Below are 24,652 nucleotides of genomic sequence, written 5' to 3'. Positions count from 1 at the left end.
GTGTCTACATTTGTTTATATTTACTTTGTCCCCCCCCCCCCCCCCTCCCCAAAAACCCCCTACTTCCCGCACTTGTCCCGTTAGTGTCATTAGGCTTTTTGTGGAACGTGTGTTGTTTGTTTTTTGATGTATTTTTGTCCTCATAATGTGTATGTAACTACTTTATATGCGCCATATTGGAATCGTGGTTTATGGTCGTTTCCGCCATATTTGTGCCAACATGGGTCAAAGCAGACGGGCGGGATCGGATGCTTCCTTATTTCTGTTAAAAATATTCCTAGTGTACAAACAATTGCTATGTTATAGAGGCAGTGAACAGTCAGTGTGAGAACAAAAACATGATAGCGCAAATCTTGTTTTCCAGAGCACAAGTGTGTGTGTGTGTGTGTGTGTGTGTGTGTGTGTGTGTGTGTTTAAAAAAAGGCAAATTAACCATCACCATATGTGCAGTAATGTGAAACCCAGCTAAATGTTCAACTTGCACACTATGTTTACACAACAAACTGTGCCAGTCCTTAAATGTTGTTGTCTAGTTGGTTATGTGCTACTCTGTTCTGCTGTTCCACACATCCCACCACATGATGTATTATGTGCTCACTACTCTAGTACATTTGGTGTTACAGGTGAGTCTCATTCTACCTTAGGAGATTATGGTCATAGTCATGTTATTTTTTACTTTATCACAGTTCCAGTTGCACACATGGCAAGTTAATGGCTTGTTGATAGTGTTGTTTTTATTGGAAATACGGAAGCGTCCGATCCCGCCCGTCTGCTTTGACCCATGACGTCACAAATATGGCGGAAACAAAAACACACACACACACTTTCCACAAGAAGCCTAATGACACTAACGGGACAAGTGCGGGAAATGGGGCGTTTTGGGTGGGGGGCAAACTAAATATAAACAAATTTAGATGCCTTGCGTAGCTACAACGTGTAAGTGAAGACAGCCATGCATGAATACCCACCCACCTCCCCAGGGGTCGTAACCCCTGCAACCCATAGAAGATAAAGATGCTTCAGTAGCTGATTAGTGTTTTTTGTCTTTTTTTAAAAAAATCTCACGGGATAGAACGAACAGATCAGAAAGATAAATATAATAAACTAAAACAGAAATTGGAGGAAACAGATAATTAAAATAAGTTATAAGTGTTTTTAAATTTAAAAAAAACCTCACGAGATAGAACGAACAGATCAGAAAAGTAAATAAAATAAGATAAAACAGAACTGGAGACAGCCACACTCAAACCAAACTCCGCGCCGTCATGACGTCACACACGACAACACCCTTACGTCACGGGTCAAAGCCGACGCGTGGGATCGGACGCTTCTGTCGACCCTTTTTATTATTAGCTGCACAGCAAAACTTAAGAGTCATGGCTATTATACTATTCTATGGGTTTTTTAACATTGTATTGAAACAGCATGTGGAATTTCACAGGAATTGGCTTTGGTAAATTGATCCTGGGTGTAAAGACTTTAAGTTATTGGGACAATTATTACATCACAATTTGACTGTGTGCTTGGTTTCGAAGCACGTGATTACTGTTATGTGCTCTGTATTAAAAAATATATGTGGAGCATATCAAACAGTGAAACAGCGTACTGGCAACTAGTATATGCTTGTGCTCTTGTTGCACCCAGAATAAACTCACATGCATTTTGACAGTTTTCTTCCTTTTCACAAACATCACATTTCCTCCTACAGTCTTTCCATTTGTGGTGAACATATGTTTGCATCCTGATTCATTACACAAAACTTTGTCTCATCTGAGCCTTCATTTCTCATAATTATTTTACTACTTCAGTTCACAGGCAAATGTCATCTTATCCAGTGCAACTAACATTACCAAGTATTATACAGGTTAGATGGCGTCAAACAACCTTTTGTGTAAGATTGTTTTTCTGAAATTATACTCTGAAATAAAATAAAATAAAATTCAATTCCTCTCTCACCCCTACTGTCTCCACTATATGAAACTATAACAAAATTCAATTTCTGACACTCTGTCCTAATGAAACTACAACAAAGCTCTGATCCACAAACTTGAGGTATTTATATTACCAGAAGTACAGTTTAATACTGACCTGTAGCATAGTGAATTTCGGCTAAATTAAGGGTCTGAAACATGATGACACATGAACATAAGTGTGTAGATTTTCCAGATGCATCTGACAGATAGTGTTCTACTTGGTGTGCATAAGGAAAGATTACATAGTATGTTTCTCATTCAGCAATGACATTTGAATGTTCGTTGTTTGTAAGATGTTATTATGTGTCATATAAGAAGGAAAACCATGTACCATGTGTTATTATTCAACTGTGGCAGGGCCATGGTCTGTCAAAACTGTGGTTTATTTTCTATGATACCACTGCCCACATTCGTCAGGATCCTGCATTTGTCACACGAATATGGAATTCATATTCCATGCACAATGCTGTTTGTGACGAGTGCTTAAGAGGACACACATTGTTTGCTTGACCATGCAGAGTTTACAGCCACATCACATAATTTTGTGTCAGGAAATTGGCTTGTGTGCGGCAAGACGAGTATCTACACAATATGGTCAACAACATCTGGAGTGCATGGACTGTCAGTATGGCAACCATTTTTTGTGCCTTCCCTCGACATGACAGCAGAGAGACGTATGCCAAAAGTGGTGCACCCAGTGACAATACTAGTTACAGGAATGGCTCCATGCCAACTTTACAGAAGACTCCTAGTTCTTCATATGTAGAGGCTTTCAAGGAGAACTGACATTGCCAGATTATCGTTGTCATAGAGCCAAACATAATGATATGGAGTTTTGTAGGATACACTACACTACCACATCTTGTTCACACTACAATTTTGATTTTTTAAGGCTGGTGGCTATCTTCGAGGCCTCCATGGCATGATCTCTCAAGAAGAAAATGCAAGTTGACATGTTTTCCATACTGTCTTGACTTGACTGAATACGTACGGTGTTCAACTATTGTCCTGGCCAGCATTTTATCCATATCTCTCTCTCACTGAAAACCTGATCATAAGTGACCAAGAGTCTGACTCACATTCACTTGCCAGCTACTATGATTGATGAATAGTAACAAGGAGTTAAAGCAGCATAGAATGGTGTTCCTCTACCTCTCATCCAAGCTCAGTTCGATCTGATGCCTAGGCAGGTTAGAGCCGTTTTTACTGCCAGAGGTTGTTACTTTGCATATAAAAGTTTTCACTCTGTATACCCCCAAATCATGTACAAATTTAATTATGTATTCTTCATATTATGCTATATACACACAGTAAGTAAAATTTTGTTAACACATTGACTGCCATATATGTACCATGAATGTTTCATTGCCGGGCCAGGTCAAGCCGTCAGGAGTGAAGCTCTGCTATGGCCACCAGCAGCCTTGTGACAGTCATCATGTTAATGTTCTGATGTTGCAGTTCTAGTGGTCAGCTGTGTATGTTACTAATAGAATCCCATTAACTTTCTGTAATTCACTTTGCCACTGTACAGGTTTCTTTGATATGTACAGATTGAAATTTGTTGTTGCATGTACAGTGACACTGAAGTGGCTATTCAGGGAGCAACTAATATCTCAGAAATTACTAAAACAGTAGTTGCTAAAATGTGGACAAGTGCATTTTATTTGTTGTTATGTAGGGAGAAAAGATTTGTAGCTGCTTCATTTAGGGGTATTTTACATTCTTTTTGCACTTCAACCTTCGACTGATCTGTGTTTCGGTGTGGGGAATCACACCCAAATCTCTACTGCCATTGTCATGATATCTCATCTTTTTTAACAGTGATTACAGTGAATTTTCCATTGTTAGAAGCACTGCTGGAAGACGGCTAACTAGCTGCTATGTGCTCAGTAACAGTTGTGATTCCATTTGATATTTGATTTTAGTTTATAAGCTACAGTTTAAAGTTGAATTTCATTTTAAAGAAGAGAATATAATCTTGAAGTGTTAGGCCAAGTGAGTACTCAGGGTATGGGACAATAGGTTGTTACACGTTGACAGAAAATTCTTTGTAGCAGGTGAGTTTTACAGATGCACATTATTATAATGCTGAACCGCTCAGTGGTTGGTTGAACCAATGGAAAAAATTTGTACATACAATTTCATCAGAGTATAAAGATGATGTAGCAGCTGAGGTGCGTTGTGATTGTGATTGAGAGAATGGCGTTATTTGTTGCAAAGATTACTACAGCATTTAATTTCATTGATCATAAGTATATATCCTGGGTTCATCAGTACTTATGACTGTGAAGTAAAGGGGGGGGGGGGGGGTGAGAGTTACATCAAACTCTCAGCACCAGTGTAGGTGCAAGTGAGAACCCTATAGCTTTATTGATCAATTATTATTCAAAGAAGAATGAGCACATTTTGCTGCAGTTCATGTCACCTTGAGGTCACCTTTCAGTGTGTAAGTTTAAAAACTGTGAAACCCCAACTATATTTAAGACACATTTGATTCTCTATCTTCTGACCTCATGGATCACTTCACACACTTCAGTGTTGTCATCAGACTTGTTCAAGATAGTGCCTGAGAAAAATGTTTCTTATCCTCTGGGGACTCTGATGACCTTTCAAGCACTTGAGTCTCTAATTTTAAAGAAGAGAGTATAATTATGAGGTGTTGCTCTTGCTTAACTTTTTGGAACAGTTAAGAACATGTGACTTTACAAAGATTCCACATGGCAAAATGTTAGATGAAGACACAGTAAGAGGTCCTTGACGAACAGTTTGAGTAGAATACACTATGTGATCAAACATGTCTGAACACCCCCAAAAACATATTTTTTCATATTAGGTGCATTGTACTGCCACCTGCTACCAGGTACTCCATATCAGTGACCTCAGTAGTCATTAGACATTATGAGAGAGCAGAATGGGATGCTCCGCGGACCTCACGGACTTCAAACGTGGTCAGTCGATTGGGTGTCACTTGTGTCATACATCTGTATGCGAGATTTCCACACTCCTAAACATACGTAGGTCCACCGTTTCAGTGTGATAGTGAAGTGGGAATGTGAAGGGACATGTAGAGCATAGAAGTGTACAGGCTGACCTCATCTGTTGACTGATGAGACCACCAACAGCTGAAGAGGGTCATAATGTGTAATAGGCAGACATCTGTCCAGACCACCACACAGGAATTCCTAACTGCATTGGGATCCACTGCAAGTACTAAGACAGTTAGGCGGGAGATGAGAAAACTTGGATTTCTCGGTTGAGTGGCTGCTCATAAGCCACAAATCATGTTGGTAAATGCCAAACAATGCCTCGCTTGGTGTAAGGTCAGTATTACACTATCAAATTTCTTTTTCCAGTATCTTTGTCAAAGAAATTTGATGTTGTAATAGGGAACTTTGTCAAATGTCGTCAAATATTTGATCAAATCTAGGGCCTCGCAGTAGATTTGATCAAAGAAGTCGCTTGTCTTTTGTTCTCTGCAATGTGGCGTGTTGCCACGTGGAGCACTAGCATCGGAGCAGCATTCTGTCATCTGTAGTGTTTTTGTAAACATTGCTGGTAAATACAATTGGTGTGTACCGACAACTGCAAAATTAATAGAGGTGTATGAAGCTGATGAGGCAGTTTACAATGTGAGGCACCCTGAATACAAAAATAGATTAAGAAAATTGGAGACCTGACCTGACCTAACCTAACTTAACTTAACCCTCTCCTGTAGCTGGGAATCGGAGTGTTACAGTGAGCCTGTCTTCTGCAGAAATATCAGTTCTTAAGTGAGTATTGTGCTTTGTGATATGGGGATACACTTCACTGAGGACATACAGAAATGTATGCTCATCCATTCTTAAGTAATTGATGTAAGAGTTGACGTCCTCCACTATAAGCTCAAATAACAAGTTTTGTTGAATGCTTTTATCGTGTCGCCGTAAAACCCATGGCTTCACTCAGGTACGTTTCCTTTTTCTCCCCCACTTCTCTTCTGCATGTGCACACAGTGCAATTGTGGTACATGCAACTGCTGCACTCAATAACAAGTTGTTGTTGTCAGCCAGCTTGAACTTTGACAAAAAATATGATGACAGTGTAATACCCCTTTTTAGTGCCACGTCAAACATCTTTGTCAAATATATTTGACGAATATTTGATCGCATCTTTAATCAAATCTTTGACAAAGAAATTTGATAGTGTAATACCGACCTAAGGAACGTAAACATTGGATGAATGAACATGGAAAAAACATTGTATGGAGTGACAAATCACGGTACACAATGTGGTGATCTGATGGCAGGGTGTGGGTATGGTGAATGCCCGGTGAACGTCATATGCCAGTGTGTGTAGTGCCAACAGTAAAATTCAGTAGCAGTGGTGTTATGTTGTGGTCATGTTTTTTGTGGAGGGGGCTTGCACCCTTTGTTGTTTTCGATGGCACTATCACAGCACAGGCCTACATTGGTATTTTAAGCACCTTCTTGCTTCCCACTGTTGAAGAGCAATTTGGGGATGGCAATTGCTTCTTTCAACATGATCAAGCACCTGTGGTGGAGTGGTTACACGACAATAACATCCCTGTAATGGACTGGCCTGCACAGAGTCCTGACCTGAATCCTATAGAACACCTTTGGGATGTTTGGGAATGCTGACTTTGTGCCAGGCCTCACCGACCAACATTGATACCTCTCCTCAGTGCAGCACTCCATGAAGAATGGGCTGCCTTTCTCCAAGAAAACTTCCAGCACCTGATTGAACATATGCCTGCAAGAGAGGAAGTTGCCATCAAGGCTAAGGGTTGGCCTACACCATATTGAATTCCAGTATTACTGATGGAGTGGCCACAAACTTGTGAGTCAGTTTCAGTCAGGTGTCTGGATACTTTTGGTCACATAGTGTATGAAACTTTTATGAAATTTTGTGAAGTGTATAACAATATGCAGGGCATTAAAAAAAAGTGTTGAATACTTTGGGATGTGGTAGTACTCATTGAAACATGAAAAATAAGTACAATAAACATGGGTCAGGAAACGTGTACTTTCTGAGATAAGTTCAATAAACATTGCCGGCAATGCATGCTTTCTGCGATAAACAATTGTTTACAGGGGTATTCAATGTGGCGTCCATTCATGACAGTGCACTCCTCCGACCTCTGGCATAAGGAATGATGTACCCTTTGCAGTGTACCCAGTTGTTGTTGTACCTGCTGGCATATATTGAAGAGTGACCCTGTAGTGTACGTGCGTCGTCGATTGTCATGATGTTGACCAATTCCTTCAAGAGTCCCTATAACCAAAAGTCTAGGGGAATGAGGTCTGGGGAAAGATCAGGCCAAGGTGCCCCCCACCCCCGTTCCATAGGGGAAATAGATAGGACATTTACACATGTGGTGATTCATACAGCAGCGGCAACCACACGACCATTTCTGCACGAGCGGCTGCGTGCTGCTGGCAGCAACATTTTCACACCTGTTACCTTTCACGCATGGCATTTCATTAGCGTATCAGTCGTTCTCACAGCACCATGAGTTTTGGTACTGAGCATTTCATTTGTGAGGAAGAAATGCGTCCTGATATTTGGGACTCAAGATGTTGCAAATACAGCAACAGGATTGTGAAACACAGAGCATGGGAAGAATTGTGTGAACTGTTCATTCCAGGATTTGCAAATGAAACAACAGATTCCAAAAACCAAAAAGGTATGTATTTAGAATTATATGTACAATGTGTTACATTATTATGTACAAATATTAGAAGTCCCCAGATCAAATTTTGTTGAATTGCCAACTCACTGCACCTTTTTCATTTGCAAAGAATTCAGCAAATTTATCTCTGATATCAGCGGCTGATTTGTCCCTTGTTCTTGGCAGTAGGGCTTCCTTGACTCCATGTAGTCCAACGATGTTCATTGTGTCTTTGAATGTGTACCCATCTCTACGACAAATGAAATTATGTAATATGCAGCATATTTTTATTATATCTGAGACCAAATCAATTGAAAAATTGAGTGGACGATGGAATATTATTCATTTGTTGCTGAGTATTCCAAATGTACACTCTATGAATCATCTCACCCATCATAAACAATAATTATATATCTTTTTAATGACTGGCAAATTATTTCCACCATAGGGTCTTTGCATATCTTCTGTCAGACCAAGTATTTCATCACTTCATGGCAGTGGCTCTCCTCCAGCACATATTGGTTTTGGTCTAGGAATGTTCAGTTTGTTGTCTCTTATCTTATTGAATAGCATACTGTTTTTAAAGATTTGTAAATATGAACTTTTGCCATAGGACCCGACAAAATTATAATTTGCATCACAAATTGCTAATGACACAATTGAGAAAAAATGTTTGTAGTAAAAGTGAAGTGAGCATCTATGCCGGCGCTTAATGAAATACATGTGTGTACCATCTACTGCCCCTATACAGTTTGGAAAATCTGTATTTGTCTTAAAACCTTGTGCAATATTCAACCAGTCCTCTTCAGTAAGCATTGGAAATGTAGACTCTTTCAGAACATTCCAAATATTTTGACAAGTCTCCTTTACTATGCTTGAGGTGGTAGAAACTCCACATTTATATGTGTAATGTAGATCTGTGAATGTATTTCCTGATGCAAGATACCTGAAATCAGAAAAGAAATTTCAGCAACACAGTTGCAAAAGAGGTGGAAAATGTAAGAGATTTATACACTCAAGAGCTGCAAAAACAGAAAAAAGTGAAGAGTGGTTCAGCAGCAGATGCTAGACAGCAGTACATTTTCTTCAATCAATCGTCATGTGAAACTAAACCTCCTGTTGAGGAAAAAAAAAAGACAGTATGACAAAAGAAGAGTGAAGCACTTATCAAGAACCATCTTCTACTGTCTCAGGCTCTAGTGTTCCCAAAAAGAGACTTCCAGAAGAGCATAAATTGTTTAGGATACTTGCAGAAAGTGTTCAAGAGAAATTAAAATTTATGGAGGAAGATCCTGATGGATTATTCCTCTTGTCTTTGCTACCTCACTTCATAGCCATATCTGAAGAAAAGCAATTTAATGCGAAATTCGAACTTAAGAGTGTGCTGCAAAAATACATTACAGATGGTACTACTCATGGAAACGTGGCTGTATCACAGGGAAATGTAAGTGGAACGCACTTTGCAGAACATGACTCATCTGCTTCCATGACCACTTATGCGGAACAGCTGGCTGAGTCAGCACAAAGGGCGACGTTGGAATCACAGTCTCAGTTTTTTGATACATCAGTGTACGAAGATTTGTTTTAGGATGTCTATACATATTGTAATTTTCTTATATAACACAAATTGCTAAATTAAAATTGTTTTACATCAACTATTTGTACTTACCTTAGTGTGATGGTCAACCTTTCCTCTGCAGAAATACTGTCTCTCATGCAAGTGTTTTGGTGTGAAATATGTGTTTTCAGCAAATGTTGTTCCTCAAAGGTCGGTACCAACATCGTGAAGTAGTTGAAGAACTTGTCACTGTCTTCACATAACTCACTATATAAAGTGTAGAAGTGTACGTATATTGTACGAGTGGTGCATATTGGGTGTTGCCAGTATTTATGTTTATGACGTTGGCACCTGAATTTTCTTTTGATCAACAAAACCAGAGCTAATACTTCTTTGTCTGAGTCCATATTATCAATTGAGTGGATTTACACGGCACGGCGTGAGAGTGCCAATTACGCACAGCAGCAGTGCTGCTAAGTAGAGAGAGAGAGGGAGGGGGGGGGGGGGGGGAAGGGAAGAAGAAGAAGAAGAAGAAGAAGAGAGAGAGACGGTGGGGACCGACGCATGCTGCTCAGCAGTACTGCTGAAAATCACCCACGTCTAAGACACCTAAAACGTCTGCATCAGATGTTTGCGCACATTATGATGAAAGTGTCCTGGTGCACCACCATGCATGAACCACATTTGTATTCATTGCTGCAATAGCACAGCCTCCAGCAAGATAGGCAATATATTAATGAGGAAGTCCAGATAATGTGCTCCAGTCAACCTTTGTGGTAGCACATATGGCCCTATTAATCTCTCACCAAGTATTCCTGCCCATACGTTGATTGAGAATCTGTGTTAATGCCCTCTTTCCTAAATTGCATGAGGATTTACATCTGCCCATACATGCTAGTTATGGAAATTCACAACACCATCTCTTGTTAACCCTGTTAACATCCGCAGCCAAGCATTGCACAGCCGTCCCTATTAACACGTGTTTATCTCGGAAAGTCTGCATTTCTGGACCCATGTTTATTGGACTTAGTTTTCTTGTTTCGATGAGTACTGTCATCTCTCAAAGTATTGACAGATTTTTTTGTACGCCCTGTATTTAAGAAGGAAAAGAGAGTATATTGTTAATATCTGTGTTGATATTGTAAGTCTTAAACATTGTATTTTAGTGTTGTTTCCAGAATTAAGAGAGAAATTGTTGTGATTGCTTGCAACCTCATTTTGTGATTTAGTTTACTAAATTATTTCATGTTAATTTTGCCATGTAATTGTTTCTTATGTTTAGGCAATGCAGCTCATACAAAGAACAGTTCTGGAGATGAAGTCCCTGACTTTGAGTTTAATATTTGGACTCGTCCAGATTGTTATGGAACGGAATTTGAGAACAGTAACAGAACTTGGTTCTACTTTGGAATAAAGGGTATGTTACTTTCTGAATATTTATTTACTTTCATTGTGAATTTTAGAACTCTCATTTCCCAATGAAATTCATTCACATTCTGCTTTTATTATGTGTATATCTGATGTCATCGCATTGTCTTTCAGATTTATATTTTGAAGATTATGAAAAATATAGACTGTTATTCACTATGTAGAGGAAAGGCCTTCTTCTGAAATAGAAAACACACACACACACCACACACACACACACACACACACACACACACACACACTGCTCCCATCAGCAGTTTGGACACAATGGCCAAAGACAGTGGTCATGTGTGCGCAGGTTGCACTGGTGTGAATATGTGTGTGTGTGTGTGTGTGTGTGTGTGTGTGTGTGTGTGTGTGAGTGTGTTTTCCAGTTGAGAAGAAGGCGTTTTCGCTGAAAGCTTAGATGTACAGCAGCCTTTTCGTTGCACCTGTCTGCAACTCAACTTCTCCTCTATATGGTGAATAGCAATCTATCCTTTTTATAACACATGGTGAACAGCAATCTTCCTTTTTATAACACATGGTGAACAGCAATCTATCCTTTTTATAATACTGTTGTTATTTCATCCTGGGCTTTCAATAGTTAGATGTACATTTTCCCTGGTTTCCCCCAACCTTTTTTAATTAGCATGTTGGTTCCTAAAAAGAATGCAACAGATTTGCTTTCCCATCCTTGTCCTATCCGAACTTGTGCTCTGTTTTTGTGACTTTGTCACTGATAGCAAGTTGCACACCAATTTTCCTTTCTTCCTTAATGTGACGTAATACAGGATTGACTATTAATGTGTACAGTTATACTAATTTGTGACTTGTTGTGATTTCCTTGCAAGAGATAAGTAAAATACTTCCCCCATCACCGAGAGCCAGCTGCCAAGGAACATCTACCTCATCATCCAATATCATCCTGGGATGGAACAGCTGAACTGTATCCTTTATCAGGGCTTTGACTATTTATCATCATGTCTAGACATGAGGGCACCCCACTCACAGTGCTTGCCCACCTCTCCTAAAGCTCTGCAAAAAGAGTTAGTAGTTGTGGTCTGCTGACCACTCACCAGACCTAAACATCATGGATCATCACTTTGTCACACTTATTCCCAACTCTTTTACCACGTAGATCATACTCCTATGGAAGACCCAGGTACAAGACCTGTTTGATTCGCCTACCAAGAACATCTTACTCAAATCCTGTCATGGCTTATCTTATCCCATCAGAGGCAGGACCACTTATGAAAGCAGGCATGTCATATACCAGCTCTGCCACAATTTCTGCACAACATTTTAGGTGGGCATGACCACCAACCAACTGTCCATCCAAATGAAACTACCAGACTGTGGCCAAGAGCAGAGCTGATCACCCAGTGGTGGACTACACTGCTGAGTACAGTGTGCTAGAGTTCAGTGGCTACTTCACAACCCATGTCATCTGGATCCTTTGACCAAGCATCAGCTTCTCTGAACTGTGTAGATGGGATTCTACAATTAATAAAATATTCTGGGCTATTATGCCATGGTTGGATGCGTTTTACATTTAAACCCAGTGTTTCCTACCCATCTGTGGAGAACATTTTAAGGAAGATCATAGCTTCTTTGAACGTCTGATTCACACCTTGTCTTGCTACTGATGAGAGTTGTTCTTGCAACACATCCTTCATTTCCATAATCCTTCGGCTTCAAGTTCCAGTAATACCATGCACCAACACCCTCTTCCCCATAGTTTGCCCTTCCTCTGCTCTATCATCCCTCTTGAGTCCACTGCCCCACAACGTTATGATAGTGTGCTACATGGACTCACTGTTTCTGATGCCTGTGTGCATACCTGTCCACTTGATACTAAATTAAAATCTGTTTAATTTTGTTCATTAGTTCATCTCTTTGGCTTTGCCTTTATTGTTGGTCTTTTTATCTGTGACTTTAAAGGATGAATACTTCACTCTTTGATTATAAATGAAAAAGAAATGTTTTTCTTCTGCTCTCACAAAGGAGTATATCATTGTGAACACATAAGATAGTTGCAAATCTTTTCAAAATTCTTCTGGGTATTTTACACTGATCCTGATTTGCTTCAGATTTCACATTTCCTTCTGTAGGTAAATAGAAGCCCATAATTTACATTATGTTGCTAAAAAACACAAAACAGCCTACCAAATGTAAATTGGAGTTCAGTATGAATGCATGAAAAATGCATTAACAGCGTAGGATTTTTATTTTTATTTTTATTTTATTTTATTTTTATTTTTTTTTTATACGAGAATGGGCCAGTGGAGTTCAGCCATTTTATTCAGACACTTCATTTGAGACAAATGTGCCAAGCTTAACAGTTTACGATGTTATTGTCAAGGAAACAGTAAGTCAAATCCTTGCTCCTGTAACTTTAAGAAATGGACAAATTAGGGACAGTCAATACATGTATTTGAATGCAGCCTGAACATTTCCATGTGAATATCAAGATTAATTTTGTGCTTATAATTTAAATTTTGAGTACAAATGTGTTTTTCCACACATCTGTCTGCAGAGCAGTCCAAAAGTGCGCTGCAAGATAGTTTTTATGTTTTTCTGCTTCCTTTTGTTGAAGCAATGACGATAACTGTAACAGACCAACATTCATTTACTCATTTTAAACCTTACAAGAATCTTTCTCATTATGACTTGTATTTTCTCTGTTTGTAAGCCACATTATTGTTTTTTAAAGTCAGAATCTTTTGATATGCTTAGTTGTGTTTGCTTTATACCTTCATAAGTTTGTTTTTTGCTTTGTTTCTCATTTTTACTTACACATACAAAATACCCACAAAGAAATTTTTTCCTTATCTATTACATGTGAGATACAATAAAATATGTCAACTTCAAATAGCCTTCAGTGAAATTATTAGGCTCATACTTAGCACACCACTCTCTTCCACTGCTTGAAAATATTTTGTGTCATAATCTGAAGTAACTGACAGTGGAACTATTTCTTCCATTGTATCTCTCCAGCATCCTGGACACAGTACAAGTAAAATGAAGTTACAGTCTTACCTGACACAGCAAAAGAACTGACATATACCAGTATCCTGGAAGAAATGATCAGAAGTAAGTCTGTGCCTATGTTGACAAAATGATTCTTGGAAACAGTCAAGTCTTCAGATCAAGAAAGTCAGACTGTGATCAAATTGTCAGATAATATAAGGGACAGACATGATGGATGACAAAGTGCACACATAGCAGCTGTTGACCCTACCAGAGAGAAAATACTAATTGCAAAAACTGTTGAGGAAGGAGTATCAAGATGTGTGAGGACTACCATTTGATACTCCTGTCACGATGCGACACAAGAGACAATGGATGTGAGAAAAATGATCTTCCATCAGGAAGTATATTGTCTCATTTATCAAATATAACACATCTGATTGACCAGCAAGTCAATTCCAGAATCAGATCTTACATCTGCACAGACATCACAGAATATGGCATTCATGAAGCTAGTGTGAGAAAGTGAACATGAATGGTACATGTACTTTTGGATTATTAACTGGCTACTGCAGAATCAATCATTTTTTGATAGCATTCTCTTGTTAGAATGAGAGAATAAGAAAGAAAGTAAATGTGCCCACAGTTAAGCATGTGTGACAATCCAGACTTTCTGAGAGAAAACATCACTGCCTGGATGCTGTGCAGAAATTGTGCTTGAGACATAATACCATATAAAAACAATATTGTCTTGTGAAGAGAACAGCATAATGTGGGAAGTCAGGTGGTACTCAGTTTATGTTTTTTGGATCTCACTATGTCATCCCAATCTGGAGGAATTATTCTATATTAGTTGAGTTAGTGTAACCATTACTGAGAGAGTGCACATTGTTACAGGTTATCTTCTGCAGACTTTTATTGCTTAAGTCTATCACCTTGGTTGTTAACATCTGAGGAAGCAAGAAAACTACAGCAGTAACTGAAGTTGAGAAGAGAAAACAAGAATTGATCTACACATAAAGTGTTTGGAATTTATCGTTGTTCATCAAGGAACATCACCTCATATGCAGCTGGACCCGTACCACCCTCAATTGCATTGTTCTGAACTGGACAGTTGAGAACAGTATCATTTGAATGCTGCTGTGTGTTGAAAGGAGGATCATGTGCAGATTGTCTTCAGTCTGGGCTGTAGCATGTTCTTGACACACTTGGAACAGTGGAACCTGTATGAAAAATGAACCTGAAAAGAGGAAAATTAGTGACAGCTGCAAGTAGTTTGATTTTAATGAGATGTAGGAGGCCTGCCATCCATTGATCTGAAGACTAAATGAATTGTATGGTTTGGAAAACTTTTTCAAATTTTTATTGCACTATTCAAACCATTGAGCAATGTAAAAGAAGAGTGTACTGTTGTAAATATTACTCATCTTATGTATCTGTGAATGTTATTGGTGGCCAGTTGTTGCAATACAGTGTTTTTTTATATGTTGTGTCCAACTTTGATAAATAAATTTATTTTCTGTTCTCTAATGTGTGTTGATTATTTAAAGAGCAACGTGTTAGAGGAGAAAATGTGACTGATGTTTGAATTACTTAGCAGAACATTGCTACACTACGTGCATCATGTAAGCATGCACATTGTAACATTGTTGCTAGTCACCATGCATTTTCCATTTCGTCTCTCGCAAAATTTCTGTTCCTGAATATGATTACAGTGGACCATATTTATTTTTCCTATCGTAGACTTTATGCATTTTGTCATTAGAATTGTGTTCTGTGGTTTGAATTTCTGCTGCTATCGACAGCTCTAATATATCAATGATCCTTTTGCAAAGTAGACGATGATTTCATCAATTGGTTTAGAAACAGTGGCACAGAACTCCTTTATTGATATTATTGGAACTTACTGAGCAGAGACGTCTTGTTTTATGAGCTTGCAGCATATGTGTCTAGTAGGTCTCTAATTCTGTCTGAAGTACCGCAGTACTGTATTGAGGGGAGGTTTCTCAGAATTGACGTGCTTCATTACTATTATAAACATTTTTTTTCAGTAAATTTCAGTAGCATAATGTTCTTGTAACACCTTCAGCTGATGGTGAGCCTGCAGTGGCTCAAAAACATGTTCATAGTTGAATAAATCATAAAAAAGTGACTAGTTGCTTATTTATTACCAGATAAATCAACAAATAACTATTTTTGTACAACCTTTTCATTCTTTGTCATTGATTGTTGGTCTGCTCACACTCTCAGTGAAGTCGTTCTTTGAGAATTGGTGAATGAATTTTGCTCTGTACTGGTACCGTCATATAGCTTCTGTCCCTGGTAAAGGCTGCCAGAATACATGTTGATTAAGGCAAATTGGATTCTGTGTTGACAACATCTAACATCTAAACATTGAGTCAGCATCCTTGATTACATGGATCACATCCGTATGAAGGACAAACTGTACCCAGTTCTCTATTTCGTCTTAAAGGGTAGCATATCATGTTTGAAATCGAAAGTGTTGTTATGCAATGCAGGTAGGCAGTGTCATACTGGCAAATCAATAGAATATGTGCTAGAACATTTTTTGACAGAAGCAGTTGTCAGTCATGATCCAACATTATACTCATATGACCAAGTAAGAAAGATGTTTCCCAGCAATAACTGAACCATAGTATCACATTTCTGCATTGGAACAAGAATAAGTCTTTAATATATCTTTGACGCAGATGTTATCCGGTATGTTGAGACAACAGTCTTTTCATTTGAAATTATCCTTTTAATAGTAAATAGTATAAGGTGACTGTAATAAATAATCTTGATCAATAATCGGTAAGCTGGTCAGTGTGTAACATTACTGACCTCAACCTGTTGTTTTACAACTATCACAGACATGGAGGAAAATTCAACAGTAGTTTCTGCCCAAGGTGGCAGCCAGTCCACCATCATCTTGAACCATGCAACCACGATATCAGACTCTGGGGACAGGTGTCGGAGACGCCAGGCAGGTCAGACAAACACACCAGAACTTTTTTGATACTTTCATGCAAACTCCCTTCTCAAGAATGACAAACAAAACAAATCACTGAAGCCTTGTCTCGATATCAGGTACTGATTGCAGCAATTCAGATAACAAGATTCACAGATGAACATTGCTGTGAGTCACAAGGTTGTAGAATCTCCAGTGGCAAGACTGGTAAATGTGCTCTGTAGTAAAAAACATCCCACACTTAGGCACAGAATTTATTGACAGCAAAAAGTTTTTGGATTTGATTATAGACTTAACCTCCCCTGACAGCATAACCACTCTTTATTTTCTCTGTGTAAAGAGAGTTCAGACAGTGGTGAACATACACGCGTCAATCAAACAGGCAAATAATAAGGATCCAGATGGAACAGTCACATCCTGGGAGGAACTGGAAAATATTCTCTCAAAGACACCCAACAAACACTCCATCATTCTACTTGGCGATTTCAATGCCCAGCATGGCAAGGAAAGAAAATATGAATATGGGAACTGCCCAACACATAAAAGAAACAATGACAATGGAGAGAGACTAGTAGAGTTGTGTAGAGCATTCAATCTCGTCCTGAAGTCTAACAGTTTCAAATGTGTTCAGAAAACAAACTCCAACCTGGGCGAATTACAGATTGACCATACTGCCAGTGCACAGAAAGCACAGTGAGAGATCCAGAATGTAGAGGTTCTGAGAATGCCAGCTGAGACTCGGATCACCAGCTTTCAAAGATCCAAGTTTGACTAAGTCCAAAGAATATCAAGAAGGTTGCTACCAGAAAAAAAATGTTAAATTTGGCAGAGACAAACTAAGGAGTGATCAAGAATTCACCCACAAGCTTGAAACTATAACTCTGAAGAACAGGAAACAATTATAAAAGGCTATAGTCAGAGCAGCTGAGGAGACTGCCCCACTCATCAAATCAATGAAGCATGTTCATGTTTGGTGGGATAATGAATGCAGTGCAGCAGTACAGCTCAGACAGATGGCTTGGTGGAAATTGAATTGCCAGAAAAATTAAGTGAACTAGGTCAAGTTCTTAAATGAGAGAAAACCTACAAAAACCATTCACAGGGTGAGGGACACATTTAATAAAAATTCGTTGATACAAATTGAGCAGGTCTCCCAGAAAACTAACACCATAATTTCTGTAAAACCTTCAAATGCATTGTGAACAAATACAACTCCTCAGTTCAAAGATTCCAAAGGGAAACAAGCCCATAGTGGCAAAGATAATTGCCAGATTCTAAAAAGTTAACTTTGAATGTCCTCAGAAGCTCAAGAGACTGCATTCATTCATGAATACAACCCAAATAGTCACCAGATTCGTCTCCACCCAAGAAGGAAGAAACCAGGCAGAACATTCAAGCACTGAAGAACAAGAAGACACTGACTGCAGATTGGTTATTTGCTGAACTGTGGAAGCATGCAGGGAACAAGACAATTGATAAACTTGTGCAGTTGTTCAAGAGATCCGGGAAAGTAATTAAAAAAAAAAACAACAAACAAACAAACTTGCAGCTGGATGAATCTGTGCTCCAATTCATTCATTACATAAGAAAGGGGACAGAACAGATGTGAACAACTGCTGTAGCATCTCTCTCCTGCTAACAACTTACAGTATCCTCTTAAAACTCTACAGAATGGAGCAGAACAACAAATCAATCCACAACTGGGGGGGCTTCAGCAAGGGACAATCACATGCTGAGCTGATTATGAATCTGAAGTCCATCCTCCCATACCTGAAAATCAGAAATAGGGAATTTGTTGATTTCTGGAAGGCGTATGACGTGATTGATTGAAACGCCCTATTTCAATTAATTGAAGAGTTTGGTGTAAATAGCAAGACAAAAGTGATTATCCAGCAAACCCTGACCAACACCACCTTCAAAGTGATGTTCAGGGGAGAGATGCGTAATGCTTTTGAAACCTGGGCAAGAGTGAGAAAAGGAAATGGATTATGGTGTCTGCTCTTCAACTGTGCTTTAGGAAAGGTCATCTGTGTGTGACAGAAAGAAATGAACAATTCTGGGTTAGAAAATGTGGTAAGAACAGACTACAGGTAAAAGAATCTTATAATTGACTGTCTAGCCTTTGCAGGTGATTTGGTGGTCTTCTTGGATTCTGTAGATACAGCAACAGAGCAACTTAACATACTGGAACCATAGGCTGTGAAGGCTGGGCTTCAGATCTCCTTTCAGACTATGTACTACATGGCAGACATAAAATAAGCAGGTCAGAAAATTTTAAATACCTATGTGAATGGACATAGCTTAACCCATCAGAGAAAGAGGCCTTCATGTCCGGCATTAACAAAATGGAAATGGCCTACCAACTAACTAGAGTTATATAGAATAAAAGACTGACACCTTAAACACCAAACTGAGACACTAATGTGCTGTTATTTGGCTGGAGGCTCTAAATATGACAGCGACTCTTGCAATGAATAGGAAAGGCCTAACAGAGAAACTTAGAGCCAAAGAAAAATCCTGGGACCCATCAAAGAAAACAATGAGTATAGAAGACGTCAAACCACAAACTATATAAGCATATGGAGAAGGTAGTGACATGCTTTGGAAGATAAAGAGTGCATTTTATGGCTGTGTGACACAAATGAGTCCAGAACCAAAGGAGTGCATGCTTCACAGAAGTTGCAAGTTGAAGAACTGGAAATTTCTCCTAAAGATATCCAGGAGTGTGAACCACTAAAAAAAAAAAAAAAAAAAAAAAAAAAAAAAACACTGTGAATACACAAAGGTATCCAGGAAAAGCTGAAGCTGAAGACAGGGAAGGTGTGGACCCAAGAGGGAAAGTAACAACATGAGAAACAAATGCAGTGGCATTGGGTGGCAGTTAAAGCTAGGAAAGAGAGACAATTGAATTGATGTAGTCCCTAGTTGGTTGAAACGAAGAAAGAAATACCTGATGTTTCATCTTGTGGGAGGACATTGTTAGGTTCATTATCATGAAATGCGAGAAGAGTTATACTTTCCATAGTGCTATCAGAGAGTGTTGATGAGAAATTGAAGATGACCAACATCTTCGTTGTATAGTTAGTAGCAATCTATCCTTTTTGTAATACTGCATTATTCCATCCTGGATTTGTCATTATTTGTTTTCATAAATACCTGTTTTCATTTTGCCGTTGGCCAAACTAATGGTCCATGCACTAACAAAATGCAAGAGCCTCAAATTCTCCTCCAAATTTCATTCTTTACATAACATACACATACCAATACTATTTGCTGAGTTTAGATATACCCATTTGAATACCACTTCATATAATGTGATTTATCAGTCTACAAAAATCTTCATCCAGCGCTCCACAGACAATGACAGCATTGTTTGTTCCACACTAAGCAATACTATTTGTTTATTCTGAAGATTATCAGTTTCTGGATACCAGCAAGACAATGAAAATCAAACCTATCATGTCTTGGTGAGTCTGCCATTGACCACTATACTGAGCTGCAACAAGTTCTCTGTGGCATATGGTATGTACAAGGTGTGGACAAAAATATAAATACCAAAAACACAACAATTTATCATGCCTAATACAGTGTACGAAAACTGTTGGCATTCAAAACCACTTCCATTTATCTTGAATGGATACATACAGGTCCTGTATGGTTTTCAAGGGAATCTTATACCATCCTTCCTGCAAAATAGTGACAAGTTTAGGTAACGATGATGGAAGTGGATAGTGATTATACACTCTTCTCTCCAAAGTAGACCACAAGTGCTCAATAATATTGAGGTGTGGTAACTGTGGTGACCAGGGGAGGTGCAACAATTCTTACTTAAGCTCACCAAACTAGGCTTGGATAATGTGAGCTGTGTGAGCAAGTACCTTGTCATCTTGGAACATACTATCATCATTGGGAAACAAACATAGTATCATGGTATGGACCTGATCAACCAAAATGGTCACATAATCCTTGTCATTAAAGCAATCTTGCAGAGTAAGCATGAGGACCATGGAATACCACATTATGGCTGTCCAAATCACCACCAAACCCCCACCATATTTCACTTTTGGAACATAAACTCGGCTGGAAGATGGAAAAAGTGTGAAATAAGACTCAATCCACCAAGTGACATTCTTACAGACATTTACGTCACTAATGAATGAATTCCAGCTTGCCCAGCATTTCCCTGTTTCTGGAGCTTCCTTCATGTTGTTTTGATGCAGACAGGGTTTATGAGTGTGAATTTAGTTGTGGTGTGACTTTTGCAGCTGGCATTTCTGTTATTTTTCATCATTCACATCTTCAGTGACTATCCATCACAATCACTCACTCACTCTTTCGTCCATATTGCGACTTAGTGGAAGTTTTTTTTTCTGCTTTCCCTATGTGCAGTGTAAATACTCGATACATTTTCTCTTGAAACCAAAAACACTTCGGCTATCTTGGTTACATAAGCACCCATCATACAAGCAACAATGATTTGCTCATGTTTGAATGCACTCACAACTACACAGAACACATGTGACATATTGAGGTCATTCCACAGGTGCAATCCATGGTCAGATAGAACACTGCAATCTGCGGACATGGCTAGCTTCTGCATTTATGTTCACACATTCATTTGTTGTGGTATTTCAATATTTCTGCCCATGCCTTGATGTCTGTGTTCTGTTTATACTGTATGTATTTCCTGTCAGTACATTTCTTAAGTCTGAGTGATGTTAGGGTTAAATGCTTTCAGTCATTTCCACTTCACAGTAGAATCTCTGATTGTAGTATGCCTGAATTTTGATGCTCCTACTATATTGCCTTGTTTTAACTTGCTCATTTCTTTGTATTGTCTCATTCTGTCAGAAAACGTATCTATGGGATTAGCACACTGTGTCTGCATTTTTACACCATTAGATGCAGAGCGTGATGTGACAGTTTAATGTGGTTTGTTCAATGGCAACTCCAGACACTTGGCAATATAACCATGTGTGATTTCTTTGAACAGGAGGAGTGTCAAATACTGTAATGAGTCTCAGATTAATTTGTTTATGATCTGACTCAGCCTTGGGTGTCAATCCAGAATACTTCTCTATGTATTCTTTGATTTCATTAAGGTATACAATGCCACCTAAAATCTCAGTATGACCCAACGGCTCCAGAAAGATAGTTGATGAATTCTCCCAGTATAAAATGGTCCTTGCAGATAATTTTGTCCCTTAAAAAATGCTTGAGGTATTGTTAAACCATTTTGCTCAGGAGAGTGAAGGCATTCAGTGTAATATGATTTGTTTGCTGTTGCTATTAATAATCTAGCATTAACAGTGTATCACAATCCCTTTTTGTTGATGATTTTTCATTTACTCACTTCACTCTCCCACCAGACACAACCATAGCTACTTACTTGCAACTGATCCTTGAGTATGATGAGTAATCATTCAATAAGGGTTGTAGTTTTTTTCTGCAGAGCAAGAGAGAGAGAGAGAGAGAGAGAGAGAGAGAGAGAGAGAGAGAGAGAGAGAATTTAATTATGCCTCTTCTGTTTTTAATTTGTCCAAACTTTGAGCCTTAGGCACTGTTCTGGATTTAAAAATTGGCAGGAGTTGTGAGAGAACACAGACAGTTAAGAATTCTAGACATAATATATTAAAAAGAAATTCTGAAGCCAATAAACTTTGTGCAAAATGGTCGTGTTTGTTGTTTAAAATATTTTGTTCAGTGACATTGTCTTTATAGGCTCTATGGACTAGTGTGATATCCATCTGAAAAATTCATTGATTCCATTCATTGTAAATGCATGATCTATCACAGAGACCAGTTCCAGCCAAATCTCACTGTTAAGACAGATGAGTCAATACATATAATTTGCAAACAGCTTCCTTTGATGCAGCAAATGTTCATTCTGCCTTGGCTGAAACTATTTGCAAGTCATCTTTCAGGTAGACTTAACAGGATCGCTCATAAATTAAACAACCATTCTCTGCCTAAACAAAGGATCATGAGAAGGAGCATTAGGCAGTAGACATTAGTTTTCTGAAGCAGAAATTGAAAAATATGTTGTTTCTGATTATCACCAAAGTAAGTTTCAATGTGACACGCTATAGTACGTCATTGAGACCTTTTAAGATATGTGGAACTTTATTCTGTTGTGTGCAAGTTGGAAGACTCCCATTGGTGTCTGTTCATCTTCCTGCAACATGCATTTTCAGATAAAATTAAAATACAGTATACTCCTGATTATTTGGGGTAATGTGTGGGAGAAGATGCATGAATAACAAAAAAAAGTGAGTTATCGAGATATTTTCAGTCATGTATTGTTTGCTCGAAAGTGTATTCAGGTTCTGTGCATATGTACTTAGGCCTGTTTATTTCTTAAAATAGTCTGTGAGGTCTGCTTCTGAGGAAGCTGAAATTTTTTCGCTCAGCATTTCTAATTTGTCTCACAGCAATATTGTCATTGTACTGCCACTACCTCTGGCCCATAAAATCTAGAACAATGTCAACACACTGAAATGCGGTACAATGACAAGGTCATGTCTTCATCCCGACATTCATATTACTGTCCTTTTCTTTGTTTTGTTGTGACAATTTCATTGTCACTCATGTACTGGAAGCCAGGTTCACAGGTGTCGATCGTCAGCCACTCATTCAAATTTTCTTCATCAGCATCTTCAAAGCAATTTGAACCTGTTACCAGATTCATTATTTGTGCAGCTGTTGCTTCTTCATCACTAATACCTTGAAAATCACTTTCTTCTATATCTCCAAGAATTTTTCTTCATGACCTAATTAGTGTATGTGGTTTGACTTCCCGCAAGGCCTCAGAAATCCCGTGTATTGCATCTAGAATTGTCAACTTCTTCCAGAATGTCACGAAAGCGTCCTTGTCAACTAGCTTCCTCAGTTGACCAGCCTGGTAGCACCATTTTAGTAATGCAGCTACATCTTAGTCCATTGGCTATATACTGGCAATTACATTAGCAGGTAAAAACTGAGTTACAATGAGACCATCATCATATATGACAATCCTGTCATCGGAATGTGAAGGGTGTTATCAAGCAATAGAACAGCCTTCTGTGGCAGTCTTTTGTCTTCTGGCAATCACTTAACTTGTAGTAGAAGGTGTCTATGTGGAACAAGTTTTTGAAAATTTCACTATCCATCCATGTCCCTTTTGGTTGTAATAATGCATAGGGAGATCCCTAGCTCCAATATCCTTGAATGCCCCACATTTTTATATTATTTTTTCCCAAACACTAGTAGTTTCACATAGTGTTTCCTATAGGCACAAGCTGTGCGCAAAATTGTAAGACATTCTTTAGACAGCTTATGTTCAGTAGCAATTGTAAGAGTCGAGGGGCATGGAAGGGAAGCAGTGGTAGAGAAGAAAGTGAGACAGGGTTGTATACTGCTACCAATGTTATTCAGTCTGTATGTTGAGCAAGCAGCAAAGGAAACCAAAGAAAAATTTGGAGTAGGAATTAAAGTCCAGGGACAAGAAATAAAAATTTTGAGGTTTGCTGATGACACTGTAATTCTCTCAGAGACAGCAAAGGACTTGGAAGAGCAGTTGAATGGAATGGGCAGGGTCTTGGAAGGAAAATATTGAGATGAACTTCAACAGAAGCAAAACAAGGATAATGGAATGTAGTCAAATTAAATCGTGTGATGGAGAGGGCATTAGATTAGGAGATGAGATACTTAAAGTAGTAGATGAGTTTTGCTGTTGGGGCAGCAAAATAACTGATGATGGCCGCAGTAGAGAGGATATAAAATGTAGAATGGCAATGGCCAGAAGAGAAGTTTTTTAAAATAGAACATAGATTTAAGTGTCGGGAAATCTTTTCTGACAGTATTTGTAAGGAGGGTAAGCATTATGGAAATGAAACGGGGATGATAAACAGCTTAGACAAGGTGAGAATAGAAGCTTCTGTAATGTTGTGCTATAGAAGAATGCTGAAGTGAGATCGTTAGATCACTTAACTAGGGGGAGCCTGAAGAGAACTGGGGAGAAAAGAGATCTGAGGCACAACCTGACTAGAAGAAGGGATTTGTTGATAGGAGCTATTCTGAGACATCAAAGGAACGCTAATTTAGTACTGAAGGGAAATGGGGTA

At 38.7% G+C, this 24,652-nt stretch overlaps 1 protein-coding gene across 2 annotated transcripts in view; it reads left to right on the top strand.

Annotated features, from left to right (window-relative positions):
• LOC124612538 (cytosolic carboxypeptidase-like protein 5) overlaps positions 1 to 24,652 on the top strand; it is a 174,620-nt gene that overhangs the window by 4,295 nt on the left and 145,673 nt on the right. For both annotated transcript variants that reach the window (XM_047140811.1, XM_047140819.1), the window contains exon 3: positions 10,482 to 10,616. In XM_047140811.1, the coding sequence (XP_046996767.1) occupies positions 10,482 to 10,616 (135 nt within the window). The remainder of the gene's footprint in view (positions 1 to 10,481; positions 10,617 to 24,652) is intronic.

Source organism: Schistocerca americana, chromosome 1 (assembly GCF_021461395.2).
Source record: "Schistocerca americana isolate TAMUIC-IGC-003095 chromosome 1, iqSchAmer2.1, whole genome shotgun sequence".
NCBI lineage: Eukaryota > Metazoa > Arthropoda > Insecta > Orthoptera > Acrididae > Schistocerca > Schistocerca americana.
The sequence above is the reverse complement of the archived record's forward strand: the minus strand, read 5'-3'. Positions and strand labels throughout refer to the sequence as shown.